At 51.8% G+C, this 24,737-nt stretch overlaps 7 protein-coding genes across 8 annotated transcripts; 3 read left to right on the top strand and 4 right to left on the bottom strand.

The window, feature by feature from the left end:
* The first annotated feature begins 2,241 nt into the window (after positions 1 to 2,241).
* Positions 2,242 to 4,788, top strand: LOC117891324. Of its 2 annotated transcripts, none has more exons than XM_034796741.1 (3): positions 2,242 to 2,471; positions 3,715 to 4,257; positions 4,322 to 4,788. In XM_034796741.1, the coding sequence occupies exons 1-3, from the start codon at positions 2,417 to 2,419 to the stop codon at positions 4,639 to 4,641; spliced, it is 918 nt and encodes a 305-aa protein (XP_034652632.1). In that variant the 5' UTR covers positions 2,242 to 2,416; the 3' UTR covers positions 4,642 to 4,788. The 2 variants fall into 2 exon arrangements, with proteins under 2 accessions (XP_034652632.1, XP_034652631.1); XM_034796740.1 differs by having other exon boundaries at positions 4,319 to 4,788.
* A 2-nt stretch (positions 4,789 to 4,790) lies between these two features.
* LOC117891325 lies at positions 4,791 to 6,042 on the bottom strand. Its single transcript, XM_034796742.1, has 4 exons — positions 5,807 to 6,042; positions 5,659 to 5,744; positions 5,426 to 5,579; positions 4,791 to 5,138 (listed from the first exon to the last, which is right to left on the bottom strand). The coding sequence occupies exons 1-4, from the start codon at positions 5,991 to 5,993 to the stop codon at positions 4,990 to 4,992; spliced, it is 576 nt and encodes a 191-aa protein (XP_034652633.1). The 5' UTR covers positions 5,994 to 6,042; the 3' UTR covers positions 4,791 to 4,989.
* Positions 6,043 to 7,170: 1,128 nt separating this feature from the next.
* On the top strand, positions 7,171 to 8,368 carry LOC117892616. Its single transcript, XM_034798967.1, has 4 exons — positions 7,171 to 7,413; positions 7,806 to 7,873; positions 7,940 to 8,102; positions 8,163 to 8,368. The coding sequence occupies exons 1-4, from the start codon at positions 7,293 to 7,295 to the stop codon at positions 8,252 to 8,254; spliced, it is 444 nt and encodes a 147-aa protein (XP_034654858.1). The 5' UTR covers positions 7,171 to 7,292; the 3' UTR covers positions 8,255 to 8,368.
* On the bottom strand, positions 8,345 to 18,578 carry LOC117892615 (protein dopey-1 homolog). The gene is made up of 11 exons (XM_034798965.1): positions 18,454 to 18,578; positions 17,369 to 17,604; positions 17,014 to 17,192; positions 15,707 to 16,951; positions 15,309 to 15,624; positions 14,448 to 15,243; positions 14,281 to 14,389; positions 9,879 to 14,221; positions 9,622 to 9,817; positions 9,217 to 9,559; positions 8,345 to 9,148 (listed from the first exon to the last, which is right to left on the bottom strand). Exons 2-11 carry the CDS (start codon positions 17,519 to 17,521, stop codon positions 8,927 to 8,929), a joined length of 7,902 nt encoding a protein of 2,633 aa, XP_034654856.1. The 5' UTR covers positions 17,522 to 17,604; positions 18,454 to 18,578; the 3' UTR covers positions 8,345 to 8,926.
* A 131-nt stretch (positions 18,579 to 18,709) lies between these two features.
* LOC117890686 (methionine--tRNA ligase, cytoplasmic) lies at positions 18,710 to 22,474 on the bottom strand. Its single transcript, XM_034795673.1, has 6 exons — positions 22,263 to 22,474; positions 22,043 to 22,164; positions 21,115 to 21,950; positions 20,955 to 21,059; positions 19,749 to 20,900; positions 18,710 to 19,673 (listed from the first exon to the last, which is right to left on the bottom strand). Exons 1-6 carry the CDS (start codon positions 22,363 to 22,365, stop codon positions 18,929 to 18,931), a joined length of 3,063 nt encoding a protein of 1,020 aa, XP_034651564.1. The 5' UTR covers positions 22,366 to 22,474; the 3' UTR covers positions 18,710 to 18,928.
* Positions 22,475 to 22,567: 93 nt separating this feature from the next.
* Positions 22,568 to 23,675, top strand: LOC117890598 (coiled-coil domain-containing protein 130 homolog). Its single transcript, XM_034795535.1, has one exon. The coding sequence runs from the start codon at positions 22,625 to 22,627 to the stop codon at positions 23,612 to 23,614; it is 990 nt and encodes a 329-aa protein (XP_034651426.1). The 5' UTR covers positions 22,568 to 22,624; the 3' UTR covers positions 23,615 to 23,675.
* LOC117890599 (microtubule-associated protein RP/EB family member 1) lies at positions 23,611 to 24,697 on the bottom strand. Its single transcript, XM_034795536.1, has 2 exons — positions 24,398 to 24,697; positions 23,611 to 24,333 (listed from the first exon to the last, which is right to left on the bottom strand). Exons 1-2 carry the CDS (start codon positions 24,525 to 24,527, stop codon positions 23,675 to 23,677), a joined length of 789 nt encoding a protein of 262 aa, XP_034651427.1. The 5' UTR covers positions 24,528 to 24,697; the 3' UTR covers positions 23,611 to 23,674.
* Positions 24,698 to 24,737: the final 40 nt, after the last annotated feature.

Here is a 24,737-nt window from a genome sequence, read left to right as displayed (position 1 = left end):
ATTTTTTTGTCTGGAAATTTTCCTGTTTTCGGCCATTTGAGCGAGGCAATTTCAAAAGTTATGGTGCATACCTTTAATGACTTGAGATTCAAAAAAACCGCCGAGTTTCATAGCAGCCAGCTCTTGACACTATTGAACAAATAAAAACCAGCTACCACCTTCTGCTGACTTCTGTTCGCCTGGTACTTGGTCCGGAAATTTTCCAGTTTTCGGCCATTTCAGTGAAGCAATTTCAAAAGTTCACAGTGGCGTCCCAACACGGATCGGCCAATTCTCGAACTACGTTATTTTAGTTCCAGAAATGACCGTCTTCATCGCGTGGGCGCCACTGTGCAAAGAGGTGACTGTCAAAATTTGACAAAAATAACAGGAGAGATTTGTTTTGTTGTTTTCTCCTTTATTTGTAGTCCGTCCAGGATGTGCCACGCCCCCTCGTGATCGGCACAATGTCCTGGATCCTTTGCGACCAGTTCGGGTGCAAGGACATTAAGGATAATGCCATTTTCACGTTGTTTTTTCTTTTTAATCTCTAGAAGGCTATAGCTCAGCTGTTTCCTGTCGTAAAAGAACATGTCACGCCTCCTCGGGATCGGGAAAATGTCCCGGATCACTTCGGGTGCTAGGACATTAAGGATAATGCCATTTGAATATTGTTTTTCTATATAATCCCCTTCAACGCTATAACTCGGCTGTTTCCTGTCGGATCAGGACATGGCATGCCTCCTGGCGAAGGTACGAGTCTCCTGTATCGCTTGAGTCCATCAAGGACCACAAGGACTGCAGGATATGGCTGTCCTACGCTATTTTGTAATTGGGAACTTTTCAGCCTGAAGTATGCTATACTTTTGAGAACAAAAGCAGCCCCCAAAAGATACTTCAGTTTATTGGCCTCTGCCCCTGACACCACTCTGCCGCTGCCTCTGCCGCGACTCTGCCCTGACTCTGCAAAGTGTGTCTCTAGGGGAGGGTGGCGAGCTAAAGGAGCGTGTTGGCGTGAGCAGTGTTGTTGATGTAGATGACAGATGAAGAAAGTATGTAGTAAAAAGATGTAGTACTGAGTGCCGGGTATAAAAGTTGTGACGCGTAAGAAGCGTCTCATACGTCCCTTCTCGTTTATTATGTAGCATGTGCTTCCCCAGCAGAAATAGAGCAGTTTCTACGCAAATTAAACTCACAGTTTAAAAGTAATTTCAGTAACAGGAGACAATTTTACATAATTAAATATATGTATATCTATGCATTACATACATATGTGCTAAGTAAATTATTAAACTTTTTAGTTGAAACTCTTTTTGTCAACTGTTGATCGAAACAAAACTTTTTCAAATACTTTACGTGAAAGTTGCCGCCTGGAAGCTGGCAATCGTGGCTGGCTGGCTGCCCGGACTGACTGCTGATGGCTGATGGCTAGTTTTCTGGACTTTTCAAACACGCCCAGAAGCTGCAAGCGCTGCACACAAATCCAATTACGTATGCAACTGAAAAGGAGCACTGGTCAGGGCCGGGGCAGGGGCAGGGCTCTGTCCAAGGCCCAAAGCTGGTCTGGCTGGACTAGCACAATGGATGGCTGGATGGATGGCACAATGGCCAGTGGTGGGAAACCACCAGCCAGCCACTGACCCAATTATGTTAATACAAAATATAAAATTGAAAAAGCGAAAGGCTTACTTACGTTGACGTCACATCAGACGGACGCTTATCTGGCCTGAACGGGATATTGGCAAGGAGATGCAATCCAAAAACTAGGAAAATTGCGCAATATGACAGGATAATTGCGTCCGTTGCCCGAATCTCGAGTACCTTTGGCACACCTGAGCCTTATTGCCCTTTTAAAATGCCAATAGCAAAAGGATTCAATGCAGCACTCGAAGCACCGACTCCTCGGACACTCGACTCCGCTTCCCATCTTCCCATTGCCATTCCCATTCGCATTCCGAGTGCCATTACCGCTGCCATTGCTTTGCATATTAGAAAATATCCCGGCTCAGGTCGCACTTCAAAAACCCCAAACCAAAGGTGACAAGTGCGTCGTCCAGAGCTGCTGCGCATGTCCCCAGCGTCGCCTTTGCCTTTGAGTTTGCCTTTGCTATCGGTGTCTCTGTCGTTGTTGAGGGGCAACAGGTGCTCGTGGCTTGTGGGTGTGTTGGTTAGCAAAGGATGGGTTCGCTCGTGCTCAGCTCGCATCCTGGTGGAGCTATAAAACGCACGAAGCGGCCGCCTTCATGGTCAGTCGCTTGCAGAAGCTTCGCCGTGGAATTCGATCCCTCAAGTGGGAGCAGCAGTTTTCCTTTGAAATTGTGTAAAATTTAGCTGCCTGAGATGTGTTTCAAAACTATTTAGCCAAAAGGTTAGTCTTGAGGTTTCCCCTTCAAGACAATGTAACAACGCTCCCTAACAACGATTGAAATATTCGCAAATGTCGCATCTAGTGATGAGGCGTTGGGTTCTGCTGCTGTTCCTTCTATCTGCAGGTGAGTTCTTTTTGGCTTACATAGAAACCACGTTTCTCGCGAGTACTCGTAACTAAATCCCATGGTATAGTACATTTTGGCAAACATCTAGTAGATGGATCAGGATATAGCCGAAAAGAAGTACCAGTGTGAAAGTACTACAGTTCAATTGAGTCAAATATTTGGCTCTCATAAGCGAAAAGTGATTGTTGGAAATGGTTCCCTCTGGCTGTATACTTTTAGCCTAATACTTTTCCAGCACTCTGCATAAATAACCAAATGATTGAAGAACAAGCTTAATCATGGGATTGATTGATTCATTTCTTGAATACTACACACATTTCCTATTAAATTTCTTGGTAATCCAAGCCGTTATACAGCAACAGAACAAGGATGATCGCAAAGAGAGACAGATAAATGCGTCTTCATGTACGTATGTATGGTTAGGTTATCTGTCGTCATGTTATCAGATCAAACAAAAGTAGCGAGAGAGTCAACTTTGCACATTCGCAAATTGTTTTCTCTTTCTCAGTGCCTTGGACACTAGAGTGCAATATGTAGTCTTGAGAGAAATATACATATGTACATTATATGTTTGCATATACATAGGTACATACATATGTATGTATGATCGTATATTCGTTTGCAATTGAGCACAGAATCAATCAAATGGCGATGAATCAGAGAACATGTTTACATTTTTGAGCAGAAGCAATAACAGTACATACAAGTAATACAGTAAACGACCGTTGGGACAGACCCACAGATGATTCCAGACCGATTAGCTGGGAGAGAGAGAGATGAATTAATATGCATAAATTCATATACATATATACATACATATCTACATACATACTCCTACATTTCTCGTTAAAATCCCACAATAAGTCGCAGATAATGTCCGCAAATAGAGTTTTCACTGTTACCCTGCAGCAAGTGCACATGCAGAACATACACACATGTACACACAGTAAATACATTTATTTAGTTGAGATCGCATCTTGTGGAAACCCCAACAAATATTATTTCGTGCAAACTAAAGTTGTTCAGCGCTTGATGCGAAATTGAACATTGACCTTTGGTCGAGGGAAGTGGCGCCTATCAGCAATTAACATCTTTAGGATTTCTACGGAAATTGGACAGCGCAACGCACCCTTTTCGAGGTCACGCCAACGCTCATGCCTCCGCGCCTGTTCGCGTTTGTCCTGAAAATCCTTGGGGAACTCACTTTTAATGGCCCATCGTCCCTCGCTTCTTTCCACAGCAGCGCCGATGCGTTCGGCACCCCTCAGCCGAGCAGAGGGGAAAACAGTGCCCTGGGATTTGCTGCCGGAGGAGCGAGAGCGGCTGCCGGAGGAGGATTGGGAATGGGTCCAGCCAGAAGCGACAACGGCAGACCCATTCCGGTTCCCATACCTTGATTTTGTTGACAACGGAAGTCCTTCGCCAAAAAGGAAAGCTGCGGAAATGGCAAACGAATTGGGCGACTCGACAATGGCGGACTATTTCCCGCCGTTTCCGGAGCTCATGAGCCGCGAATGGCGTCAGCGCCAGGAGAACTACATCAAACAGTTGCTGGTTCTGCAGAAGTGGCAATCTCCGCCAAGGCCCAGAGCCAAGCCCAAGCGGTCGCCCATACATTGGCCCTTCGATGGCCCCACGGGCAGTCAGGAGAATGTGGAGCAACCGCCGGCAGGAGAACCGCGCTATCCGTACGCCTACTTCTGGCCCAACGGACAGCGGCCCGGCAAGCGCAAGAACCAGTTGCAGATGCAGTCTCTCCGGTACATGCCCTCGATCAGTGCTGGTGGGTAGCTGGGGCTGGTCCCGTCTCGATGCCTCTGAGTGTTGTTTCCGTCTTCTTCTAGGAGCCATGACCAATCTGGGCAACTTCTTCAACCACCTTGAGGAGAACGTGCGCTTCGCGGAGCAGTCGCAGCTGGGGGAGTCGGAGGCCCGCCTGCTTGAGGGCAGGCATCCGCATCCGCTCCAAATGAAAGCACCCCTCAATGCGACCGACGACAGAGTCCAGAAGCAGGAGCAGGACCAGAAGACCTCGAAGCTGCTGCATGCCATACGCACCTATCGACCCTCGCAGAAGATCCGCTCGCTGGTGTCGCGCAATCCGCAGGGCTATCGCGGCTCGCAGCTCATCGATCCCAGCTACATGTGGCTGGGTCTGGGCAAATGACAGTAACGCCGCCCAATGCCCGGTGACTGGCCCTAAAAAACCATAAAGTGTGCAGCTGCTTTTTAGTTGTAGGCCGCCCCGCGTTATTGTTTGTTTTTAGCCGGTGTATAAAATATATTTAAAGGTAATCAGCAAAAATGGCAAAAATATTCTGTTGGCATCTTGGCGATCACATTCGATGAGGAATACGATAACGTGGGTGTGTGTGTGTGGGTAAGTATATGCGAATATATATATGCATAGTGTATATGTGTGTGTAAATTTTGTTGAAAAGGGAAAACTCTTTTTCGGGTGACTTGCACTTGAGCATGGCCTCGAAAATACAATATTTTGGTTTTCCATTTCCATTTAGATCTTGGTGTAGTTCGGATAGGTGGTGGCCGAGTGATCGCCAGACCTTTGGGGTGCTCCCTGAATCAGCGGGCGCTGCTGATCGCTGGAGCGCTGGATGTGCTTGAACAGCGAGTAGACACCGTAGTAGAGGTACCACCAGAGCACTGGAACAAAGAACAATACGCAATTAAGGCCATGTGCTTAGGGATTTATCTGCGAATACAGAATTACATATATGTATGTATGTGCATATATTTGTACATGCGAGTATGCACATGTATGTATGTACATATGTAGCTGTACAGTGTACAGAAAACCGAGCGATAAGCTCTATGGCGTGTGCAATTTCACAACACTTTTTGTATACCATTTCCAATTATAGCTGTATGCATGTGCACAGATGTGCATGTGTGTGTGTGCGAATTCAGAGTGTGATTCACGCTTTACATACCGAGAAGAACGCCAGTGAAGAGGACCGCTGGAAGAGCCTGGAGAATATTTTCATTAACAATGATTGAAACCCAAGAGAGCACAGTCAGAGTGATGGTGAAGACAAGCGTTATTCCGGAGTTGATCAGCCAGGGCAGCAGGAGAAGGTGACGCTCCTACAATAGAGAGTGAGGGAGAGAGAGACAACCATTATGCAGTTTCTTTTCATCAGGGAGTGATTGGGATTTAGAATACCTTAACAGTGCCCATCACCAGCAGGGCCGACGACAGCAGATTGATCACTTTCAAAGCCAACAAGATGCTGCACGTTATTACCAGCACTGCAAGAGAATAACGGATGCACATGTACATGTGTATGTAATGCACGCGGTTAAGCACTTACTGGTACGAACTTTGCTGACAGTCATATTTGGGTCGTTGGACGACTTAGCTATCTCCTCTGAGATTTCATCAGAAAATCCCAGGGCAGTGGATAGCAAGATCACTGCTAAGAACGACCAAATCGCTCCCAGCCATCCTACAACCACACCGTAGGTGTTCAACCGCATACCAAGCACTTTAGTTAGCATATTCACTTGGTTTTTCGGACTCGTTTTCGCACGTTGTTATTAGTTTAAAGTTTTTTTTGTTACTAATTGTTGTTTGAATCGACAGTGTGACTGCTGATTTATCGACTCAATATACCACATAAACCTACAAAAATATACCAAAATATACCATCTTACAATCAAAAAAGATCCAAAAATATACTGTAATATATTAAAGCTTTTAAAAATGTTGTACTTTGTTGTACAACAACCACTTCATTTGCACATGGGCGCCCCCGCGAACACTAAATTTGGAACTAGATTTGGAACTAAAATATCATAGTTCGAGAGTTGACCACTCCGTGTCGCTACTATAAAGAAAAACTAGCCCCGACCACTAGCCATGTAGAATATAACATTTTCGTTGTACAACAATAGCTGTTTGTTGTACAACAAACTACACTGCGGGGGCGCCACTGTGTATGACGTGGTTGTTGTACAACAAACACTTTCTTGTTGTACAACAAAAACAACAACCAATTTTGTTGTACAACAGCATAAATAGACAACAACAAATCGCCATGAAATTAGCCCGATCCTAATCCTTTTCTGCCATGGGAGGTGCGAGCTGAATACTTTAATGTACAATTACTCGCAAAATCAACTGCGACTCCATTGTACATTTATAGTGGTAATATCCAGAGATCCGACTTAGCAGCTATGCGTGTAAAAAAAACAAATTATGAACAGTAACGGATGCATGTAGGTGTATAAAAAACTTATCCAGACATGAGGTAACCTGAAACAGTAGAAATTGTACTATAAAATACAATACAAAACAAAATACAATACAAATTCAACTCAAAACGAGACCTAGCGCGCCGCACCGTAACCCCATACGTAGCTACAGTGGCTCTCCACCTTAAATGAACCAAGGAATTTTTTAAACTTTAAAGTCGTTTAATCGACGGATTAACTTTAGGCACTTTAAAATGGTCGAGTTCCAAGCAAATCCCGATTTATTTCGATTTTTTGATACGGTCATGTACGGTTAAGATCATTCACACATTTTCAGCGGTGAGTTAAACGGTTCAGAAGTTATACCACTTTTAAGTTTGAACAATTATTTGGTTCATTTAAGGTGAGAGCCACTGTAGCTACTCAACTTTTAAGCATTTCTCCATTTAGCAATTGTTGCTTCGTCGAAGGAACTAGACAGACGCTCATTCAATTTTTCACTCTCGCGCGTTGTGGTCGCTGTTGTTTGTGCTCCAAAGAATCTCGACCGGTTTTCACTGTTGTGGAAAATTCAAAAGACTACCGAAGCCAAAGAATCTAAAGATGAAAATCGATCTGACTGTCGACCAGGGGCCATGCAACACAGAACTCAGGAGCTGGTGCCTTGGCATTGCGATCTATTCGCTGTTGACTATCACATTCAGTGTGCTCTTCGCGCCAAATGGTATGTGAATTGTGTGTGGAACTCAAGGCGTGGCATTTGTTTATTTGGAGAAATCCGCTTGTCCGCTTGTGGCAATACAATAAAATTGTATACTAGTGTGCCTAAATATGTACATATGTAGCTCTATGCTTTGCCTTAAAACAATGATAAATATACATATACACATGTATTCATTTATATATATTTGAATACCAAAACGTTAATATGTGTATACATACATGTGTACATGCATATAAAGCATGAGCTAATCATCTCCCAAAACGAAACACGCTCCCAGAGTCGTTTCTGTTTTTGAATTGAATGGCGTGAAACTTTTCTGATGATGACGACATGTGTCGTCTGTGTGTCACACAATAATCCAGTCTGACTTCTCGATTCTATATATTTTCCAGTGGTAAACTTTGTGGGCTTTGCCATTGCAGTGGCGGCTAATGTACTATTGCTGATCGGCTGCCTTAAGGTGAGTGGAAGATATAGACATGCACGCTCTTATCTATGATTCATAAATCCCTGTTTACCTTTGCAGTACAAGCACCAGCTGCTGGTTGGCTGGCTGATATATGCCTTGATCTGTGCCATTGGATTCCCCTTTGCCATATTCGGCGTCATCTTCCACTACGGAGGGTATCGCGAGGCCACCGGATTCAACAACATCTTTGGCGCCTTGCTGTCGTATATTGTACAGATCGGTAAGTGCCATCCTGCGGCCAAATGGTTGACAGAAAGTATAGACCTCTCCTTTGTTGCAGTAATCGTTGCCTTCTGCGCCCGTCTTATCTATTCCTACTACTTGCAACTGAAGAACCGCCAGGGCACACCCCAGGCCGTGCCTGTCGTTTGAGATTCATTGACGCCATAGCCATAGGCGGCTAGTTTTGTTTATCCGTTTTCTAGCTCTGTGTGTTTTTTCTTGGAATAAAATACGTTCTTGTATTTGATTGCAATTTGTCGTAAACACGTCTCTTATTCACTTCGACTTCGGGGCAACTATCAACAGTTTAAACCAGATTAAATACATATACATTACATACAATACAAGGGCTAAAGGGTTATTATTGGGCTAAGGCTAAGGGGGCATCCATCCATCCATCCATCTATCTCTCTCTCTTATACATTCAACAGCTAAAACGACTGATCACACTCTACACTCACTACTCGTATATAGACGATGTATATGTAAACTATTACGCCACGCCTCCCCTCCGCCCCTTAGTGCTCCTGCTAGCTAGCTAACTATCATACTCGGCGTAAGCTTTACTTAAACATAAAATGGAAAGTTGGTCTTCTTATTGTTGTGGGTCTGCAACTGCATGAAGCTCGTCTCGGCGTTTTGGCTTGTGAGGGTCGCCTGCATGGCGGCGATTATGCGAGCTGCCTGGCCGCGGGCGCCATGTGCCGCCGGTTCCATGGCAAACTCGCCCAGATTCGCATTCAGTTTGAGCTCAAACTGCGACAGGCTGTGCCGCGTCGTCTGCGTCTGTGTCAGGGTCTGCCGAAGGGGCGCAGCCAGTTTTCATCTGGGCGTTGTGAGACTGGGCAGCTTCTCCAGGAAATCATTGGCCAGCACATCCTCGATCTCCTCCAGGCAATTGGCCACATCCCGCTCCGTGTCGGCAAAGTTTCGCGGCTGTGGACAGCTAATGCCCAGCGTAGAGAAGAACGCGTACAGCTCCTGAAGCGATTGCAGCTGCTGGAAGTTCAGCATCAAGTGACGATTGCTGGGACGCTGCAGCACCTACAAATATAAAGATATGGGGATTAGTTGGCGCTAAAGATATGTGGTATCTGCAGATAATGCCGTACCGGGGATTGGCTGGTGTACTTCATGTCCATCAGCCGTGCCACGCGTCTCACATGGGGCACATATAGCGCACTGGGCAGCGTGGCCAGGTTCTCGAGGCTGCCATTGGGCAGACCCACCTCCTCCTCGTGCACATCGAACTCTGTGCCCACAAACGCCCATCGATACATCTGAAAGTGTGGCAACTTGGTCGCCGGCAGCACACAGCCAAGTTCCAGCAGCTTGCAGGCCTCCAGCTGAACTGATCGCCAATGCTGCATCGGTGTCTGCGCATTGATTCCGTTGCTGGCACCCGAATTGTTGGACCACGACACATCAATGCTAGACGGCAGTCGCATTTGTTGACTAGGAAAGGGATTGTTTAAATTACAAGACACTTGCAACTGTCGACTGTCGAGTGGACTCACCTGCGCTCTTCGCTCTCTGACTTGAGTTCCTGTTCCATCTGCAGGAACACCTGCACCATCTCTGCTATGATGATGGGCCACAGCGAGGTGACATGATCGGGCGACATGCGCAGTAGCAGCACCCTGAAGCAGAGGAATACAGCCGCCTGCACCGACGGTCCCATGGGCACCAGTCGCAAGCTGTTTGCCAGTTGTTCTGCGAGCGAAAGATTAAAAGTTTGAGTGGCTGCACCCCCCGAGATGCTTGAATCACTCACCTTGAATGTCTGGCATGTACTTGTTGTGCTGATCAAACTCGCTGCAGTAGATGACAAAGGCGAGGCGCTTGAGCAGCATGCCCCGCTGCTCGAACTCCTGCTCCCGCGACGTGAAGATGTTCAGGCTGCCTGCCTGTGAGAGAGACACTCTGGTCATGAGCTCGCGGAACGTGGTGTTGTCGTAGGTCATCAGGCTGTCCATGATCATGCGCCAGAAGGGCAGGCATGAGATGTGCATCTGGAAGAAGGAGTTGTCCAGCAGCAGGTCCAGCATGTCCTTGCGCCACGCCTTGCGCGTGTACTGGTAGCCACTGAGGCTGGCCAAGAGCGCCGAGCAGGCATAGAAGAACGGCACATTGCGTGCCGTGTGGTTCTTCAGATACGGGGTGATGTTGTACAGCAGTGGGGTCACAATATTCACAACCTTGTCCTTCTCCTGCGACCCGTAGGCCACGTCCAGCAGGTTGGACAGAATGGTGGCCAGAACGCTCTGCGCCTGCAGCGAGTACTGCTGAATGCCGCCGCCGCCGATGCTGTTGTCCTTGGCCAGGCCGTCGGTGTCCTCCTTGACGGCCAGATTGCGACGCAGCCAGGTGGTCTGCTCCAGGCAGGATCCGGCCACACCCGACAGCGAGTCCACCAGCCGCGAGGTGACATCGTGCAGCTCCCGCACCTCCTTCTTGTCCTGGAACGGCATCTGGGGACACCGCTGCACGAACTCGTTGAGCAGCATCAGGAGCGCGAACTGAGCCGGCGGCGAGAGATTGAGTCCGTCTCGAATGAGGGCCAGCAGCGAGCTCCACGCGTCCGCCAGCTGTGAGCCCGGTGCAGACTTCATGTAGAAGTAGAACAGCTCCAGGGCGCTCACCTCGATGCTCAGATGGGCGGGCGGGCGATGGATGCGTGGTGGCGACCTCACCACCTGGTGCAGTGTCATCACAAACGAGTCCATGGGCATCACCCGTATGCTGGACACCAGGGAGACCAGCGACAGCTGTCCCGGACATGCCTGCAGTGTGGAGTTGCGCTGGAACTGGTCGGAGATGCTCAAGCCACCGCCATTGGAGGCACTGCAGCTGCCCCGCATCTGCCAGGTGACTGCCACGGCGGCCAGGAAGTTGCAGCCATGGTGCAGCGAGACGGGCGACAGGAACTCCATCAACTGCTGTCGCACGGGTCGCAGCTGTCCCAGCTCGCTGTCCCAAACGGCCGCCACACTGCTCATGATCCTCGGCAGGTGCGAGAGCACGGCATTGCGGGCAGCTTGCAGCTGCGGATTGCGAGGTGCGGGCGCCGATGTGCCGGTCGTCGTCTCGCTGGCCGAGAGGAACGAGTGCACAATGCTGTTCAGCAGTTGGCCAGTGCTGGAGCTCTGGGCCGAGGAGCTGGTCTGGGGATAGGCCTGGTTGAACAGATGCGACAGGGCCGTCTGCTGGGTGTTGTCCAGCAGGCAGTAGTGGCAGAGAATGGTCAGGGCCTCCAGCTGCGAGAGGACGTAGTCGGGCGGAAAGTGACGCTGCTGCTGGAGGCCGAGTCGGGCCATGCGGTCGAGGTTGTTGCACAGCTGATGGACCACGCTAATCACGATGTTCGTCAGCGAGCTGAAGGTGAAGCAGTTGAGCGAGGAGGTCACCAGATCCGTCCAGTTGCGGTGCAGGTGACGCAGCCGCTCCTGCTGCAGTGCGCCCAAGACGGCGGCTAGGAACATGGGCTGCTGGCTAATCAGGCAATTGGGCAGATACTTGACATTGGCCGCCGCTCCCTCCGCCAGACGAGTGGGCGAGGCGTTGCCCGTCGAGTCCTCGCCAGCTGCGGGCGGTGTGTCCTGCCGCAACTGATGCACTTCGTGCTCCAGCCGAATCACGGACAGCAGGAGGCGCAACAGCTGCAGCTGGAAGCAGTCTGCGTGCAGTTGATCGTCCTGCGGATCGTTGAAGCTGAGCACTTGCTCGGCATAGCTGCCGGTGGCTGCCCTGCGGCCGTAGCTGCACACGGAGCTGTTGAGGCAGTGCAGCATCACCTTCTGCAGCTTGGCGCGGGCCAGCAGATCGGCGATGTAGCAGGCCAAGCCGCGTCCCATTCCCTTTACGATTTCAATTAGCTCTGAGCAAATGAGGGTCAGCAGCTCAATGCTCTCCAGCTGGATCCTCCGATTGTTGACAACGTCCTGCAGCGTGGGCGGCTGCCGCTGGGCGTCCAGCGACTCGCGCTGGAAGTAGCCCCGAGCGTAGAAGAGACACAGCGTGACCAGCAGCTCCAGCTGCATGCAGCCGCGATAGCCCTGGGCGTACTCCGAGTTGCCCACGCTGCCGTCGAAGCCCTTGCCGGAGATGCTCTTGCGGTGTCGGACGAGCAGCTGCTTCAGGCTGGCGCTCGAGAAGGACGTGGTGATGGAGAGGCAGAGGAAGGTGCGCTTGTCGCAGCAGATGATGTTGCGCAGCGTTTGCAGGGCGTAGAGCGTTTGGCGCGTGTCGTAGATGGCCAGGTAGAGCAGCAAGTGGTTGTGGTACAGATGGGCTGCGTCGGCCAGGGAGCTGCTGCTCTTCATGGAGCTCCGCAGACTGGTTTGCTCCTCCGCTGCTGCAGCCGCCGCTGCATTCTGGCGCAGAATCTCCACGTTCTGCTTGCCCTTCTCCAGGGTCTTTTGCCAGTCGGGCTGCAGTTTGCTGGTCTCCAGGCTGAGATTTCGTCGCTTGTCCTCCACATTGATGGTGGAGTCTGTGGCTGCAGCTGCCGATGTTGATGGCGATTCCTCCTCGCCCTGGTGCTCGCCCTCGGGCGCCGCCTCCACCTGGGAGCAGGAGCCACTGAGGTTGCTGTCCGTCGATGTCTTCGATATGCAACTCAGCCGCTTCTTGTCGCTGCTCGTCAACAGCTTCTTGCGCTTGCCCAGCTTCTTGTCCTCGCGGAAGTACTCTTCCGCGGGCAGGGCATCCGCGTGCATGTCCGCCAGGCTGTGCTCGGTCTGGTCTGTGGCCACAGAGTTGAGACTGGTCTCGCCGGGCGTCTTCTCTCGTGTCAGGCGATACGTCTTGCGACTCTTGATCTTCTCGTGCTGCGTGAGGGCCTCAGTGACTCGCTCGCAGTCGCCCACGAATCGCTTGACATCATCGCTCACCCCCGCACTGGAGCTGACCGTGAGGCTGTCCTCCTTCTCCAGGCTTGTCTCGCGCAGTTCCGAGTCCGACTCGAAGTCGCTGCTCTCAGAGTTGTCGGTTATGTCCTGATCAAAGTGCGACGACTGATCCAGCTGCTGTTGCTGCTGCTGCTGCTGTGGCTGCTGTTCTTGTGGTGATGGCTGGTCGCTCTCGTCCATGGCACAGGCCAGCTTCTGCTCCAGCGGTGTCTCTTTGTGGGGTATCTCGATGCGCGGCTCCTCCAGATCCGTTTCGTCGTCAAAGTCGGTGGCGTTCTCCAGGGGATTGATGATCAGTCCAATGGTGCTCACATCCTGGGCTGCCTCCGTGGCCATGGCAGTCTTGTCGCTCACAAAGTTGGACGTTTTGTTGGTCTTGCCACCGCTCAGAGTTACCCCGAAGATTTTCTTGGGTAAATTTCGGATGGGACTCTTCTTCTTGGTCCCGTTGGCGGTCTCCATGTGATGGTACTTGACGTTGCCCTGCTCCGAGCTGATGGCGTACACATCCCGCTCGAAGGCAGGCGCAGTGTCACCCTCGGCCTCGGCAGATTCGCGATACAGCTGCTGCATGTGGACGATTCCCACCCGCTTCGAGTTGGCCGAGAGGAGAATCTTGTAGAGCGGCTTGGTCAGGCGCGCCAGATCTCCGCGCAGCAGCGAGGCCTGCAGCCAGTTGGTCACGAATGTCCGCTCGGACATGTAGTGGGGCAGGCCCAAGGTGTCCAGCACCTTGAGCAGGGTCTTCTCGAATCCCCGCGACGTCTGCTTGTCCCTGCCCAGATGCCACAGCAGCTCGAACTTCTTGAAGCTGCGTGCCTGGCTCTCCCTCAGCCGCTCGGTGGACTCTGTGGGGCACAGCAGCTGGGCATCGCCCAGCCGCTCCAGCTGGAAGCTGCGCAAAGCGGTTCTCCCACTGCCAGGTATGGGCTGGGCCTGCAGCAGATGCTGCGCCTGCATTCGGTTGCCTATCACCGTCTCCACCAGGCCGCTCTCCAGGCAGCTGTGCAGCTGATGCAGCAGCGCCGCAATTTGCGCTGGATCCGTGCAGGCGGATCCCAGATAGTCCCACAGAATGGAGCTCACCAGCTGAAAGACTCGTGTCTGCTGCTCCATGAAGTTGACGTGGCCGAACTTTAGCAGCGGCAACATCACCACAAAGGTCACACCCGGACTCGTTGTGTGCTCGATCTGGGAGCGTAGTAAACTGCAAACAAAAGTCTTTGCATAAGTCGGCAGAGTACGGAGAGCATCTCGATCGCTTACCTGATCAAATCGAAGAGCGTCGTGATGGCCGACACCTGCAGTTCCTTGTCGCTTTGGGCAAAGCAGGCCACCAGACACAGCACCTTCAGCCAATTCGGCAGCTCTGGCTCTAAAGGAGAAAGAAAGTTTAAGAAATTTTCACTCTATGAAAGCGCTAGACCACTCACCGCTCTTGTCCAGCACAATGTGCTTGTTGCAGTTGGGAAACGTAGACATCTCCACGAGCAATGAGGCCGCCAGTTTGACGGCTCCGCGCATGCTCAAACTCAGCTGCAGTTCGGCCAACTGCTGGACACTGCGCTGCGTCTGGGCATCGATGAGCGGCAGACTCTGTTGCTGCCTCTCCGAGGCCTCCGTGGCCTCGCTGTCGCTGCTTAGTTCGCTGGCACTGGCCAGCAGTGGCAGCGAGTGATTGAGCAGGCGCTGCAGTTGCTTGGAGCGCGGCACCTTGTCCACGCGCAGCAGATTGAACAGACGCTCGATTTGTGACTCGCGCATGGGGCACTCGTACTCCAGCACCTGCTCCACCAAGAAGAGGCTGGAGGTGTGGGAACTGTGGGTGCTGCTGGTGCTGCGCTGCAGCTGAACCTTCACCGAGCACTCGGACGTGCCATCCGATTCGATTTGCAGCAGCTTGCGGGCCACGTACACCTCGAAAAAGATCTCGTACTGCCGGATGCACTTCTCCAGTATGGAGAATCCTCGCTTCTGGGTGGCTCGGCTCTCCTCGTCCAGATAAAACTGCGGCGACTGGTCGGGTGGGGCGCTCTTTGGCTCCTCGGCATCGTGGCCATTGTCAGCGGAGTCAGTGGCCGCTGCGGACTGCACCAGTACAATGTCTTTGGGTCGCTGTTTCTTGGGACTACGTATGAAGGGCACCTTGGCCTTGGCCTTGAGCTTCTTGATGCTCCGCGGAGTGTCCAAGTCCGAGGATGACTGCTGGCCCGTGTCCGAGGCGCTTATCTGTGTAACGAGAATGGTTTCTGGTCATTTATTTGCAATAAATTATGGGCACACGAGATACTCACGTCCTTGTCCAGCTCAGAGAGTCGTGAAATGGACTTGGCCTTCTTCTTGCTGGGACTCTGCCGTCCCACGTTCTGATTGGAGGCCGAGCGTCGTATGAGATCCTCGTCGTTGGGATCTGCGCTTTGCAGCGAGTTCTCCGCAAACTGATTCAGACGCGAGTCCGACTTGCTCTTCTCCAGAGAACTTCCCTGCGTGTGCGTGCCGCCCGGCACACCCTTCTTGGCACTGTCGACGGCCACCGCATTGACTGTAATCTTCTCGTCCGATGAGGAGCCTGCGCACTGTTCCATCAGTTTGTTCAGTTTAATGGGACTTCTGTGGGAGACACACAACAGATAGGAAGACAAAGAGGTTACCAAAAGATCATCTTCTGGGTGTTTTCTTTTGTTTTGCTTACGTTATCATGGGCTGCACCCTCGAGACGATCTTCATGCAGAGCTTGAGGGAGGCGGTTATCTCGCTGCTGGTCACGCGATCCATGTGTAGGGACAGCAGCTGCGTGATGGCCAGGAATACTTTGGGCAAATAGACGCGCGTCGTCTCCGTGTACATTTCCAGGGAGACGGTCTCCAGCAGGAACTCGGTGAGAACGCAGATCTCCATCACGCACGGATCGCCAGAGCCCACATCGCAGGCAAATTTATCAGCTTCAGGCGAGTTCGCTTGCAGTTTTTCCTGCTTGTCCTGCGAGGAGTTTGCCTGCTGGCAGGCACGCTCAAAAATGTTGGTCATGTAGCTCCAGATGTAGGCCGGATCGAAGGTGGCGAAGAGCAGGTTGGCGGACTTGAGAGCCTCCGGATTGCCGCTGGATATGTACATGGCACGTATGATGTCGTGCAGGACGTAGTCCAGCACTGCGCTGCCAATCTCTGCCTTGTCCAGCAGCGACAACATAATCCGATAGGGCTTCAGGTCCATGGGGGCACACTCCAGGCTCAGCCGCAGCGTTGTGATCAGAGCCCGGATCAGTATGTGCCTCGAATGCTTCACAAAGTACGGCACTGGCTGCTCGTCCAGCGGCGCTGAGGAGGCGTCCAGCGAGAGGGTGTCGTAGGTGGGCGAGTTCTTGGCCACCTCGCTGCCCAGCAGCCAGCTAAACAGTCGCCTGTTCAGCGACATGTCGCGTCTCAGTATTGTATTGAGGCCGTTGGTGACCAGCTTGACCAGATCATCTTCGGCCAGCAGGGCCGTGTGCATGGGAAAGCCAAGCAGCAGAAACTCGAGCGTGTTGCGCTGCACCAGGATCAGCGAGTCGTTCAAGCAAGCACACAGCGCCGACATCATTATCTCCCGATTGTGGCCCATGACATAGATTTGCTCCTGCATGTCCAGCCGCTTATTGAAATGCTCCAGCAGGTAGGTGATGGCTGGCAAACGGATCGCCGCATTGTTGGCCACCGACTCCCACAGCACCGTGTAGAAGTGCATGGGATTGACGGCATTGCACACTTGCTTCAGCAGCGCACTTATCCTCTCAAAGTGGTCCAGGCCGCAGTCGTAGCCGGGCAGCACACCGTTCAGAAATCCACTCAGAGCAGGCCGCAGCTTGTCTCCGAGCGGCACGAAATATGTTTCATAGATGGCCAGCAGTGCGGGCCGCACATTCATGGCGGCATAGCCGAGCAGCGGGAACAGACCAGCGCTGGAAGGGCAGAAGCAGAAGTATTAGAGATTTGGGAATACTCTACGAGCAGCTAGACTCACCTGTAAATAAACTCTGTGGCCAGACGCTCGGGACCAGTCTTGCTGAATATCACCGAGTAGGTTTCAAGGGCTTTCAAATGCACTCCCGATGGCAGGGCGGGATGCATGCACTGGGCCAGACGCTTGGCTATCTTCAGGCGTCTGGGTATGACCTGATACTGCGTATTGCTTGATATTGCCTGCCAAAGTAAAGAACAAACAAAAATGAATTCAGTTGAAAACAAGCTGCGAAGCGATAAGAATGGTTGGTGATTCAGCACACGCATCCGAGCTCGACCCGGTCATATCTCGGTTGCCACACTGGCGGCGATAAAAGCCCCCTTGGGCTGGTGCTCGATGCTGGGTGATTCAATACCTTGCTAAGTTTGCCCAGGGCCGATATTAAATCCGCCCACTCGCTGGAGTACTCGAAATTGCGCAGCGCCTTGTCGATGTTCGTCATGTAGTTGCGGTACTTGGCCTCGGCCATGAGCTTCTGCTCCTCCATGAGTGCGTCTGCAGACTCCATGGCGACGTCTTTTGCCAGTCGGCTGTTGTTCGCTTTTCAATATAACTGCTCTCAAGATTGAGTCCGTTGGCTTAGTTGGAGCACTGCAAGAAAAAGCGAATAATCAATAGTAATTAACAAAAAGCAAACACAAACACTTGTTGCCGTCGTTGGAGTCTGATTCAGTGGTCGTCATCGTCTCGTGTCGCGTCGCGTCGCCTCGCGTCGCGTGTCCTTGGGTTTGAATTCTTTATGGCTCTTTACAGTTGTTTCAATTTTTAAGCGCTCCGCTCCCCCTGCTCTGCATATTGGAAAAGTGTGGCATCCGGAACACTTGCCTGCTTACACAAGGGGCGTAGGATGGTGGGGTTGGGCGATTTTTTGAGCTAAATGCAGTTGTCGTAACTGGGAAAGCGAATTGAAACGGGATGGTGCACGGGAACGGGCACGGGCACGGGTGGCTTCTTTGTTGGCTGATTATTCCTACATATGTATGTACACACACACCGCCGCCAGACACAGCACGTACCCCACATACGTTTCGCTTAATTGAGTTTCTAAACCAATTTCGAATTTCACCTTGTTAACCCCCGTTACGTTCCGCGTAGAGTATTCCACTTTTTTATTTGTTATCAACAATTCTCGAGAATTGATTTGAACCGACGAAAATGTTGCCCTTCTGCGTGGCAGGATAAAGTCTATTATTTCGTCCAAGTCGCTCTCTCCTCTCGACTGCAGCGACTGTTGGCAGAGACTAGAGACCAGCTGATGACGAATTTTTGCTGTATGCTCGGGCCAACGGGGAGAGGGACAGCGCGGTGCGCGTGACGATGGCGAAGCGGAGTTCGTACAGACAGAAAGAGACAGACTTGTCTTGTGTTTGTTTTCGATTCATACACATTTTACAGTTGCAGCGATTAGATTATTGCATTTGGCAATGTTGGTGCACATACCACAGCTTTCGTTTGTTTGGTTTTAATACATTTCACATTATTTAATATTGCACTTCTGTTTTTGTGTTGTTTTTTTTACATGGCAAATTTTTTGCTGTAACTTGCTAGAGATGGCCGATACTATTATCTGTCTGTGACTTGTCACGAGTATTTTTAAGTACCATTAAAGTATTCGATATTCACCCAACTCGAAATTATCGTCAATTGTAAAGAATTTAATTGTTAACAGATTTTTGCAAAAAATATTCTAATTTGGTTGAAAGTCAATAGATTTAATGCCTCTTTCGCAAACTCAATAAATTACTAGCTGAATTCTGGGTACAATTCAAATAAATACAAAGTTTGTTAAATGCAAACGAAATAAATTAAGCAAAATGACTGGAGGTGGTCCACGCCTAAGGATTGCCGCCATCGAATGCGTGATTAGAAAGTTGAGGTAAAAATGTCCAGCATACCAATGGAGGATTTCCACACTTTACTTATTCTTCTTGCCCTTGCTCTTGGCCTGTCCGCCAGCGGGGGGTGCACCAGTTAAGGCCGCCAGTTCGTTCTTCAGCCCCAATAGAATATCAAGTTCGGGCTTCCACACAGCCACATCCCCAGCGGCCTTTAGGGTTCGCACCTTTTCAGCCTGCTGATTAAGTTTGTCTTCCAATGCTTTCACTTTGCCTGCATCGACCGAAGCGACAGGGGGAGCAGCTGCAGCGGGAGCCGCTTTGGCTGCCTTCTGAGCAGCCTCCAGCTGCTTCTTCAGATCGAGCAGCACATTCACCTCTGGCTGCCACACAGATTTGTCTTTTGTGCTGCCCTTCAGGTTTCGCACCTTCTCGCCCTGCGCCTGCACGGCCTTCTCCAGATCCTGCACCGACTGTGCACCGTTCGATGGCGCAGGAGCAGAAGCTGGCGCCGTAACGGCGGACTTCTTAGCCTCCTCTAGCTGCTTCTTCAGGTCCAGCAGTTTGCTGACTTCTGGCTGCCAAACTGCCTTGTCCTTGGTGCTCGCCTTTAGCTCTCGCACCTTTTCGGCCTGAGCCTGCACGGCCTGCTCCAGATCTGCGGCGCTTGACTGGCTCTGGACGTCTGCAGCCGCTTTCGATGCCTGGGATCCGCCATACTTGCCCTTGAGCTCGTCAATGAAGGACTGCTCCAGTTTGGCAAAGAGTGGCGCGGGCTTGCCGATCTTGTGTCCAGCTGGGAGTAGCACGGTGGCCAGCGGCTTCCTAAGTAAAGAGTTTCACACGCAGTTTAGTTTAGGAAAGATCTTTGCTGAGGCACTGGGCCAGGCCATTACTTACTCGGCATTGAGCGGCGTCTGTTTGGCGTTGAGCTGAGCAAAGAGGGTGCGTGCCGTGGCGGGCATGTAGGGGAAGAGTAGGTTGGCCAACAGACAGGCAATGTTGGCGCACAGAGCAATGATGGTGGCGGCGCGCTGCTTCTGCTCATCGCTGCCCTTGAGGAGCACCCAGGGCTGCTGTGTCTGCATGTAGCCGTTGCCATGCCGGGAAATAGCCAACAAATGGCGAATGCCATCGCGCAGCTTGGCCTTCTCCAGGGAGTTGATGTATCCGCGCAGTTCGCGATTGACCAGCGCCAGCAAAATGAGCTCCTCCTCCGTGGCGACCACCTCGGGCACGGTGCTGTTGAAGTTCTTCTCGCAGAAGACCAGCGCACGATTGACAAAGTTGCCCAAATTGTTGAGGAGCTCGGAGTTGTTGCGTGCGGCCAGATCGTTCCAACTGAAGCTGGAGTCCTGGCCCTCTGGTCGAGCCGAGGCCAGATAGAAGCGCCAGACATCTGCCGGAATGCCCGTCTCCTGGGCATCGTTGCCAAAGACTCCAATGCCGCGACTCTTGCTGAACTTTCCGTCCTCGTAGTTCAGATACTCGGTGGCCATGATGTGCGACACGAGCGTGTGCCCCTTGTTGATGGCCAGCAGCACGCTGGGCCACACCACCGAGTGGAAGGGCACATTGTCCTTGGCCATGAACTGGAACAGTTCCACGTCGGTGCCCTTGGCTGGCTGCCACCACTGCTGATACTCCTTGGTGTAGCGCTTGGTCATGGACACATAGCCGAAGGGCGCATCGAACCACACATAGAAGACCTTCTTCTCGAAGCCGCTGTGGGGCACGGGGATGCCCCATTTCAGATCTCGTGTGATGCATCGCGGCTTGAGGCCCTCCCTCAGCCAGGCTCTCGTGATCACCTTGGCATTGTGGGTCCAGCCGTTCTCCGACTTGTCCACCCACTCGCGCAGCCGGGGCTCAGCCTTGGGCAGATCGATGAACAATTGATCCGAGGAGCGCAGGATGGGTGCAGTGTTGCACACTTTGCAGCGTGGACGAATGAGTTCGGTGGCTGTCACCAGTTTGCCGCACTTGTCGCACTGATCGCCACGGGCATCTTCATAGCCGCAGCCAGGATGCGGACAGGTGCCCTCCACAAAGCTAAAGAGATTCAAAGATTAGATTAAAGCGAAGAAAAACGCAGCGAAAACCCACCGATCGGCCAGGAAACGGTCGCACTTCTGGCAGAGCAACTGCTCCACGCTCTCTGTGATGATGTAGCCAGCTTTGTGGACATCCTTGAATGCCTCCTGCACAATGCTGCAAAATCAACAGAATATTATTTAGCCACAGCCACAGCGACAGATTCACGCACTCCGTTTGCTCCTGGGTGGTGGTGCGGCCAAAGTAATCGAAGCCAATGCCAAACCAGCGATAGATGGAGTTGTGCAGCTCAAAGTACTTGTCGCAGATCTCCCGGGGGGTAAGGTTCTCGGCCAGGGCCTTGTTCTCCGTGGCGGTGCCGTATTCGTCTGTGCCGCAGATGAGCAGCGTGTTGTAGCCAGCGGAGCGGGAGTAGCGTGCAAAGATGTCCGCAGACAGAACGCAGCCAATGATGTTGCCCAAGTGGGGAACGTTGTTAACGTACGGCAGGGCCGAAGTGATGAGCACGTTGCGTTCGCCTGCTTTTGGCAGCACTGTGCGCTGCTGCGGCACATCCTTGTGGGCTGTGTAAGTGAATGCAGCGCCTGCTGCTGCCAGTTCCTCATCTGTGACTGTGTCCGCGACTGTGGATGCTGTTTCGGCCAACAGTTTGCCCGAATCCGCCAGGCTAAGACGTTTCAGCGGCACATGATGGAGTCCGCCGTAGCGATTCGACTGCTGCAACGCATTGAAGCTAAGATCCTTCAGCGGCTGCTCGGCCAGCACCTGCTGCACCTCGGGCAGCGCCTTCACCCGGTTGTACCAGCCGTGCAGGCTGTCCAAGTTCTGGGCACCCTTGAGCGTGCCATCCGGAGCGAGCAGCGACCAGACGGCGATGTCAGCAGCAGTCAGCTTGTCACCAGCCAGGTACGGAGAGGCTTTCAGGCAATCGTCTAGCTTCTTCACCAGAGCATTCAGCACTGGCAAGGCGTTTGGGTCCGCGCGATGTCCCACAGCCATGTGATGGGCGAGGGCAGGAGCCAGCAACGTGGTCGCCCACTCCAGCCACTGTGGGAGAAACCCAAAATATTGTTACACGAATTGGTTTGACCTTGAAGGGGCATTGCTTAAATTAGGCACAATTATGCCTGTTTCCGTACCTCATCCCTCAGCTGGCCCTCATCCGCCAGCAGATACTTGGCGACGGCCGCGGGCGAGAACAGCCGCAGTCCATCGTCCAGCTCCAGTGTGGGCAGAATCAGCAAATCCTTGAATTTGGCATCTGTAACGCAATGCAATTATTGCATCAGCCACTAGTTAGTTAGTCACAGTGCACCGCATACTAAAGGAGTTGCCCGTGCAAGTTGTTTTTGCTCTTACCATTTAGGTTAACCAATTGGACCTGCACCGACCGCTTGGCGAATTTGGCCAGCATCAGCAGCTGCAGTCCCAGTGGATTGCCTTCGTTTGTGTATATTATCATCTTGCCGAGATCCAACTACTTCTAATTCAATTTACGTGGCAGAAAGGGTTTAAATAAATTCTACGAATTTTCGCTGCACCGCACGCCAGCGTGAACGCGGAAGTATCGATAGTCGATAAATATCGAAATAAATTGGGAGTTCTCAAGCACTAGTCACTGCTTGTGTTTTAAACACTTCTGACCATAAACTAATGCTGCACAACGCTGAAACGTTGAAAACAGCTGTAGCAGCCAGGTTTTATTTACAAATTCGTGCGAAATGGGTGAACGCAAGGGACAAAATAAATATTATCCGCCAGACTATGATCCGAAGAAGGGCGGACTCAACAAATTCCAGGGCACGCATGCCCTGCGGGAGCGGGCCCGGAAGATTCACCTGGGAATCATCATCATCCGCTTTGAGATGCCCTACAATATCTGGTGCGACGGCTGCAAGAACCACATCGGGATGGGTGTGCGCTACAATGCGGAGAAGACCAAGGTGGGCATGTACTACACCACACCGATCTACAAGTTCCGCATGAAGTGCCACCTCTGTGACAACCACTTCGAGATCCAAACGGATCCCGGGAACCTCGACTACACCATCCTGTCTGGGGCGAGACGGCAGGAGAACCGCTGGGATCCGCTGCAGAATGAGCAGGTTGTGCCGGAAACAAAGGAGGTGCAGAAGCGGCTCTTCGACGACGCCATGTACAAGCTGGAGCACCAGGCCAAGGATGCCAAGGCAGCCGCCGACGCCAAGCCCGTGCTCCAGAAGCTGTTCGAGCGCAACCAGAGCGTGTGGGACGACACCTACGAGGCCAACTGCCGCCTGCGTACCGAATTCCGGCACCAAAAGAAGGAAATAAAGGGCCAGCAGGAACTGGATCGCCAGCTGCTGGCCAAGAGCAGTCTCGACTTAACTCTGCTGCCAGAAACAGATCAGGACCGGCAAATGGCGGCACTGATGAAGCTTCAAACCAAATCGGCCATTGAGCGGGCCTCAGAGCAGCGCCTGGATCTACTCATGCGTCCGGCACTGCCCGGTGCCACGGCAACAACCTTCGGTGGCCTCAAGCGGCAGAAGATTCTCAACGCACAGCTGCAGCTGCAGGATTTGGGCATTCGACGGAAGCAAGTCCAGACGGACCCGTCCGAAGATGTGGCTTCTGCTCCCGAAAAGTCGGAAGATGTGGCTTCTGCTCCCGAAAAGTCGTTGAGTCTGGTTGGGGACTACTCCTCCTCGGATAATGAATCTAACAGTTAATGCACAATAAGTTTAATAATACAAATTAAAATAAGAACAACAATGACACGCCAAACAATCTCAATACTCCGCATTAGCCACCGGCGGCACCAGTGCTGTGTCGGGAGCGGCGTTGCCATTGGCATTTCCGTTGCTTCCCAGGCTGTCTGCTGCAGCGGGCTGGCCATCAATGGTCTTGTAGAGCACGGCACAGATGCGATTGCAGAACTCCACGTGCTTGCCGCCGTTTATCATGTCGTCCATCAGGCCTTCGATTTGGAGCAGCTTGTTGTAGCACTCGTCGCGTGCCACCACGGCGCTGTCTGTCTTCAGGCTCAAGGTCTGAATCTCGCTCATCAAGTCGCTAATGGTTAGATCGTCCTCTGCGCTTATATCGCTGGCTGGTGGCGAAACTACTTTGGCAAGTTCCTTGGCGAAGCCGCGTGGCTTGATGGGCTTTGGAATGGGCGCGTTGGCCGCCGATTTGATGTTCTCCATGCCGGGAGCCTGCGAGTCGAAGAACTTCTTGAACCACTGCAGGAACTCAAAGTTGTCCTGGAAGCGGCCCTTGATCAGGCGATCGATGGGCACCGTTTTGTCCAGCTTGAGGCGCGTAAAGGCGCCCTGGAATAGCTTCAGATTGTGCAGGCACTCGTGCTCCAGCTTGGCGCTCATCTTTACGCGCTTCAGGTTGATGCAGTTAGGGAAGATCAACTCCATCATTTGGCAGTAGGCAACACCTAAGGGAAAGGCAACCTGCAACCTGAGTATGAAGAGCGTCAGCGTGCTTGGAGCATCTCTCACCTGAGCACAGCTCTTCGATCTTCTTGAACTGGCCCTGCACCATGGTATTGACCCATTGGAGCATGTCATGGCGCGACATGTTCTCTCCATTCACGCTGGTCAGGGACACGGTCATCTTAAGGTCACTCATTGTTCGATTTGGTCGTTTCTGTTTCTTTTTTCACTAGAATAAATGTTAACGGGGATCTGTCTCGTTCGTTCTGCCTCAAACGAGGAAAATTGACTCAGGAAATTATATTTTTGTGAGACTTAAAAGCTTGTATGGAATGGGCCCGGCCTACTCCGTTTGTAAAATGGTTTCAGTTTTCCTTTTGCACTATCTAACTATCGTTGCTTTGCC

Source organism: Drosophila subobscura, chromosome E (genome assembly GCF_008121235.1).
Source record: "Drosophila subobscura isolate 14011-0131.10 chromosome E, UCBerk_Dsub_1.0, whole genome shotgun sequence".
Classification (NCBI taxonomy): domain Eukaryota; kingdom Metazoa; phylum Arthropoda; class Insecta; order Diptera; family Drosophilidae; genus Drosophila; species Drosophila subobscura.
Note: the sequence above shows the minus strand (reverse complement) of the source record. Positions and strands in the feature narration are given on the sequence as shown.

What these genes read in the sequence shown, in the direction of transcription:
- LOC117891324 (XM_034796740.1), top strand. Translation starts at nt 2,417, where the DNA reads ATGTCGCATCTAGTGATGAGGCGTTGGGTTCTGCTGCTGTTCCTTCTA. An exon ending in GCTGTTCCTTCTATCTGCAG is followed by an intron (nt 2,472 to 3,714) that starts GTGAGTTCTTTT and finishes TTCTTTCCACAG; the next exon opens with CAGCGCCGATGCGTTCGGCA. An exon ending in CATGCCCTCGATCAGTGCTG is followed by an intron (nt 4,258 to 4,318) that starts GTGGGTAGCTGG and finishes GTCTTCTTCTAG; the next exon opens with GAGCCATGACCAATCTGGGC.
- LOC117891325 (XM_034796742.1), bottom strand. Translation starts at nt 5,993, where the DNA reads ATGCTAACTAAAGTGCTTGGTATGCGGTTGAACACCTACGGTGTGGTT. An exon ending in TGTCAGCAAAGTTCGTACCA is followed by an intron (nt 5,745 to 5,806) that starts GTAAGTGCTTAA and finishes ATTCTCTTGCAG; the next exon opens with TGCTGGTAATAACGTGCAGC. An exon ending in CTTCACTGGCGTTCTTCTCG is followed by an intron (nt 5,139 to 5,425) that starts GTATGTAAAGCG and finishes TCTTTGTTCCAG; the next exon opens with TGCTCTGGTGGTACCTCTAC.
- LOC117892616 (XM_034798967.1), top strand. Translation starts at nt 7,293, where the DNA reads ATGAAAATCGATCTGACTGTCGACCAGGGGCCATGCAACACAGAACTC. An exon ending in TGCTGATCGGCTGCCTTAAG is followed by an intron (nt 7,874 to 7,939) that starts GTGAGTGGAAGA and finishes TTACCTTTGCAG; the next exon opens with TACAAGCACCAGCTGCTGGT. An exon ending in GTCGTATATTGTACAGATCG is followed by an intron (nt 8,103 to 8,162) that starts GTAAGTGCCATC and finishes CCTTTGTTGCAG; the next exon opens with TAATCGTTGCCTTCTGCGCC.
- LOC117892615 (XM_034798965.1), bottom strand. Translation starts at nt 17,521, where the DNA reads ATGGAGTCTGCAGACGCACTCATGGAGGAGCAGAAGCTCATGGCCGAG. An exon ending in CCCTGGGCAAACTTAGCAAG is followed by an intron (nt 17,193 to 17,368) that starts GTATTGAATCAC and finishes TTACTTTGGCAG; the next exon opens with GCAATATCAAGCAATACGCA. An exon ending in AGTACACCAGCCAATCCCCG is followed by an intron (nt 9,149 to 9,216) that starts GTACGGCATTAT and finishes TTATATTTGTAG; the next exon opens with GTGCTGCAGCGTCCCAGCAA.
- LOC117890686 (XM_034795673.1), bottom strand. Translation starts at nt 22,365, where the DNA reads ATGATAATATACACAAACGAAGGCAATCCACTGGGACTGCAGCTGCTG. An exon ending in ACCACCCAGGAGCAAACGGA is followed by an intron (nt 21,060 to 21,114) that starts GTGCGTGAATCT and finishes TTGATTTTGCAG; the next exon opens with CATTGTGCAGGAGGCATTCA. An exon ending in CAGACGCCGCTCAATGCCGA is followed by an intron (nt 19,674 to 19,748) that starts GTAAGTAATGGC and finishes CTCTTTACTTAG; the next exon opens with GAAGCCGCTGGCCACCGTGC.
- LOC117890598 (XM_034795535.1), top strand. Translation starts at nt 22,625, where the DNA reads ATGGGTGAACGCAAGGGACAAAATAAATATTATCCGCCAGACTATGAT.
- LOC117890599 (XM_034795536.1), bottom strand. Translation starts at nt 24,527, where the DNA reads ATGAGTGACCTTAAGATGACCGTGTCCCTGACCAGCGTGAATGGAGAG. An exon ending in GATCGAAGAGCTGTGCTCAG is followed by an intron (nt 24,334 to 24,397) that starts GTGAGAGATGCT and finishes CCTTTCCCTTAG; the next exon opens with GTGTTGCCTACTGCCAAATG.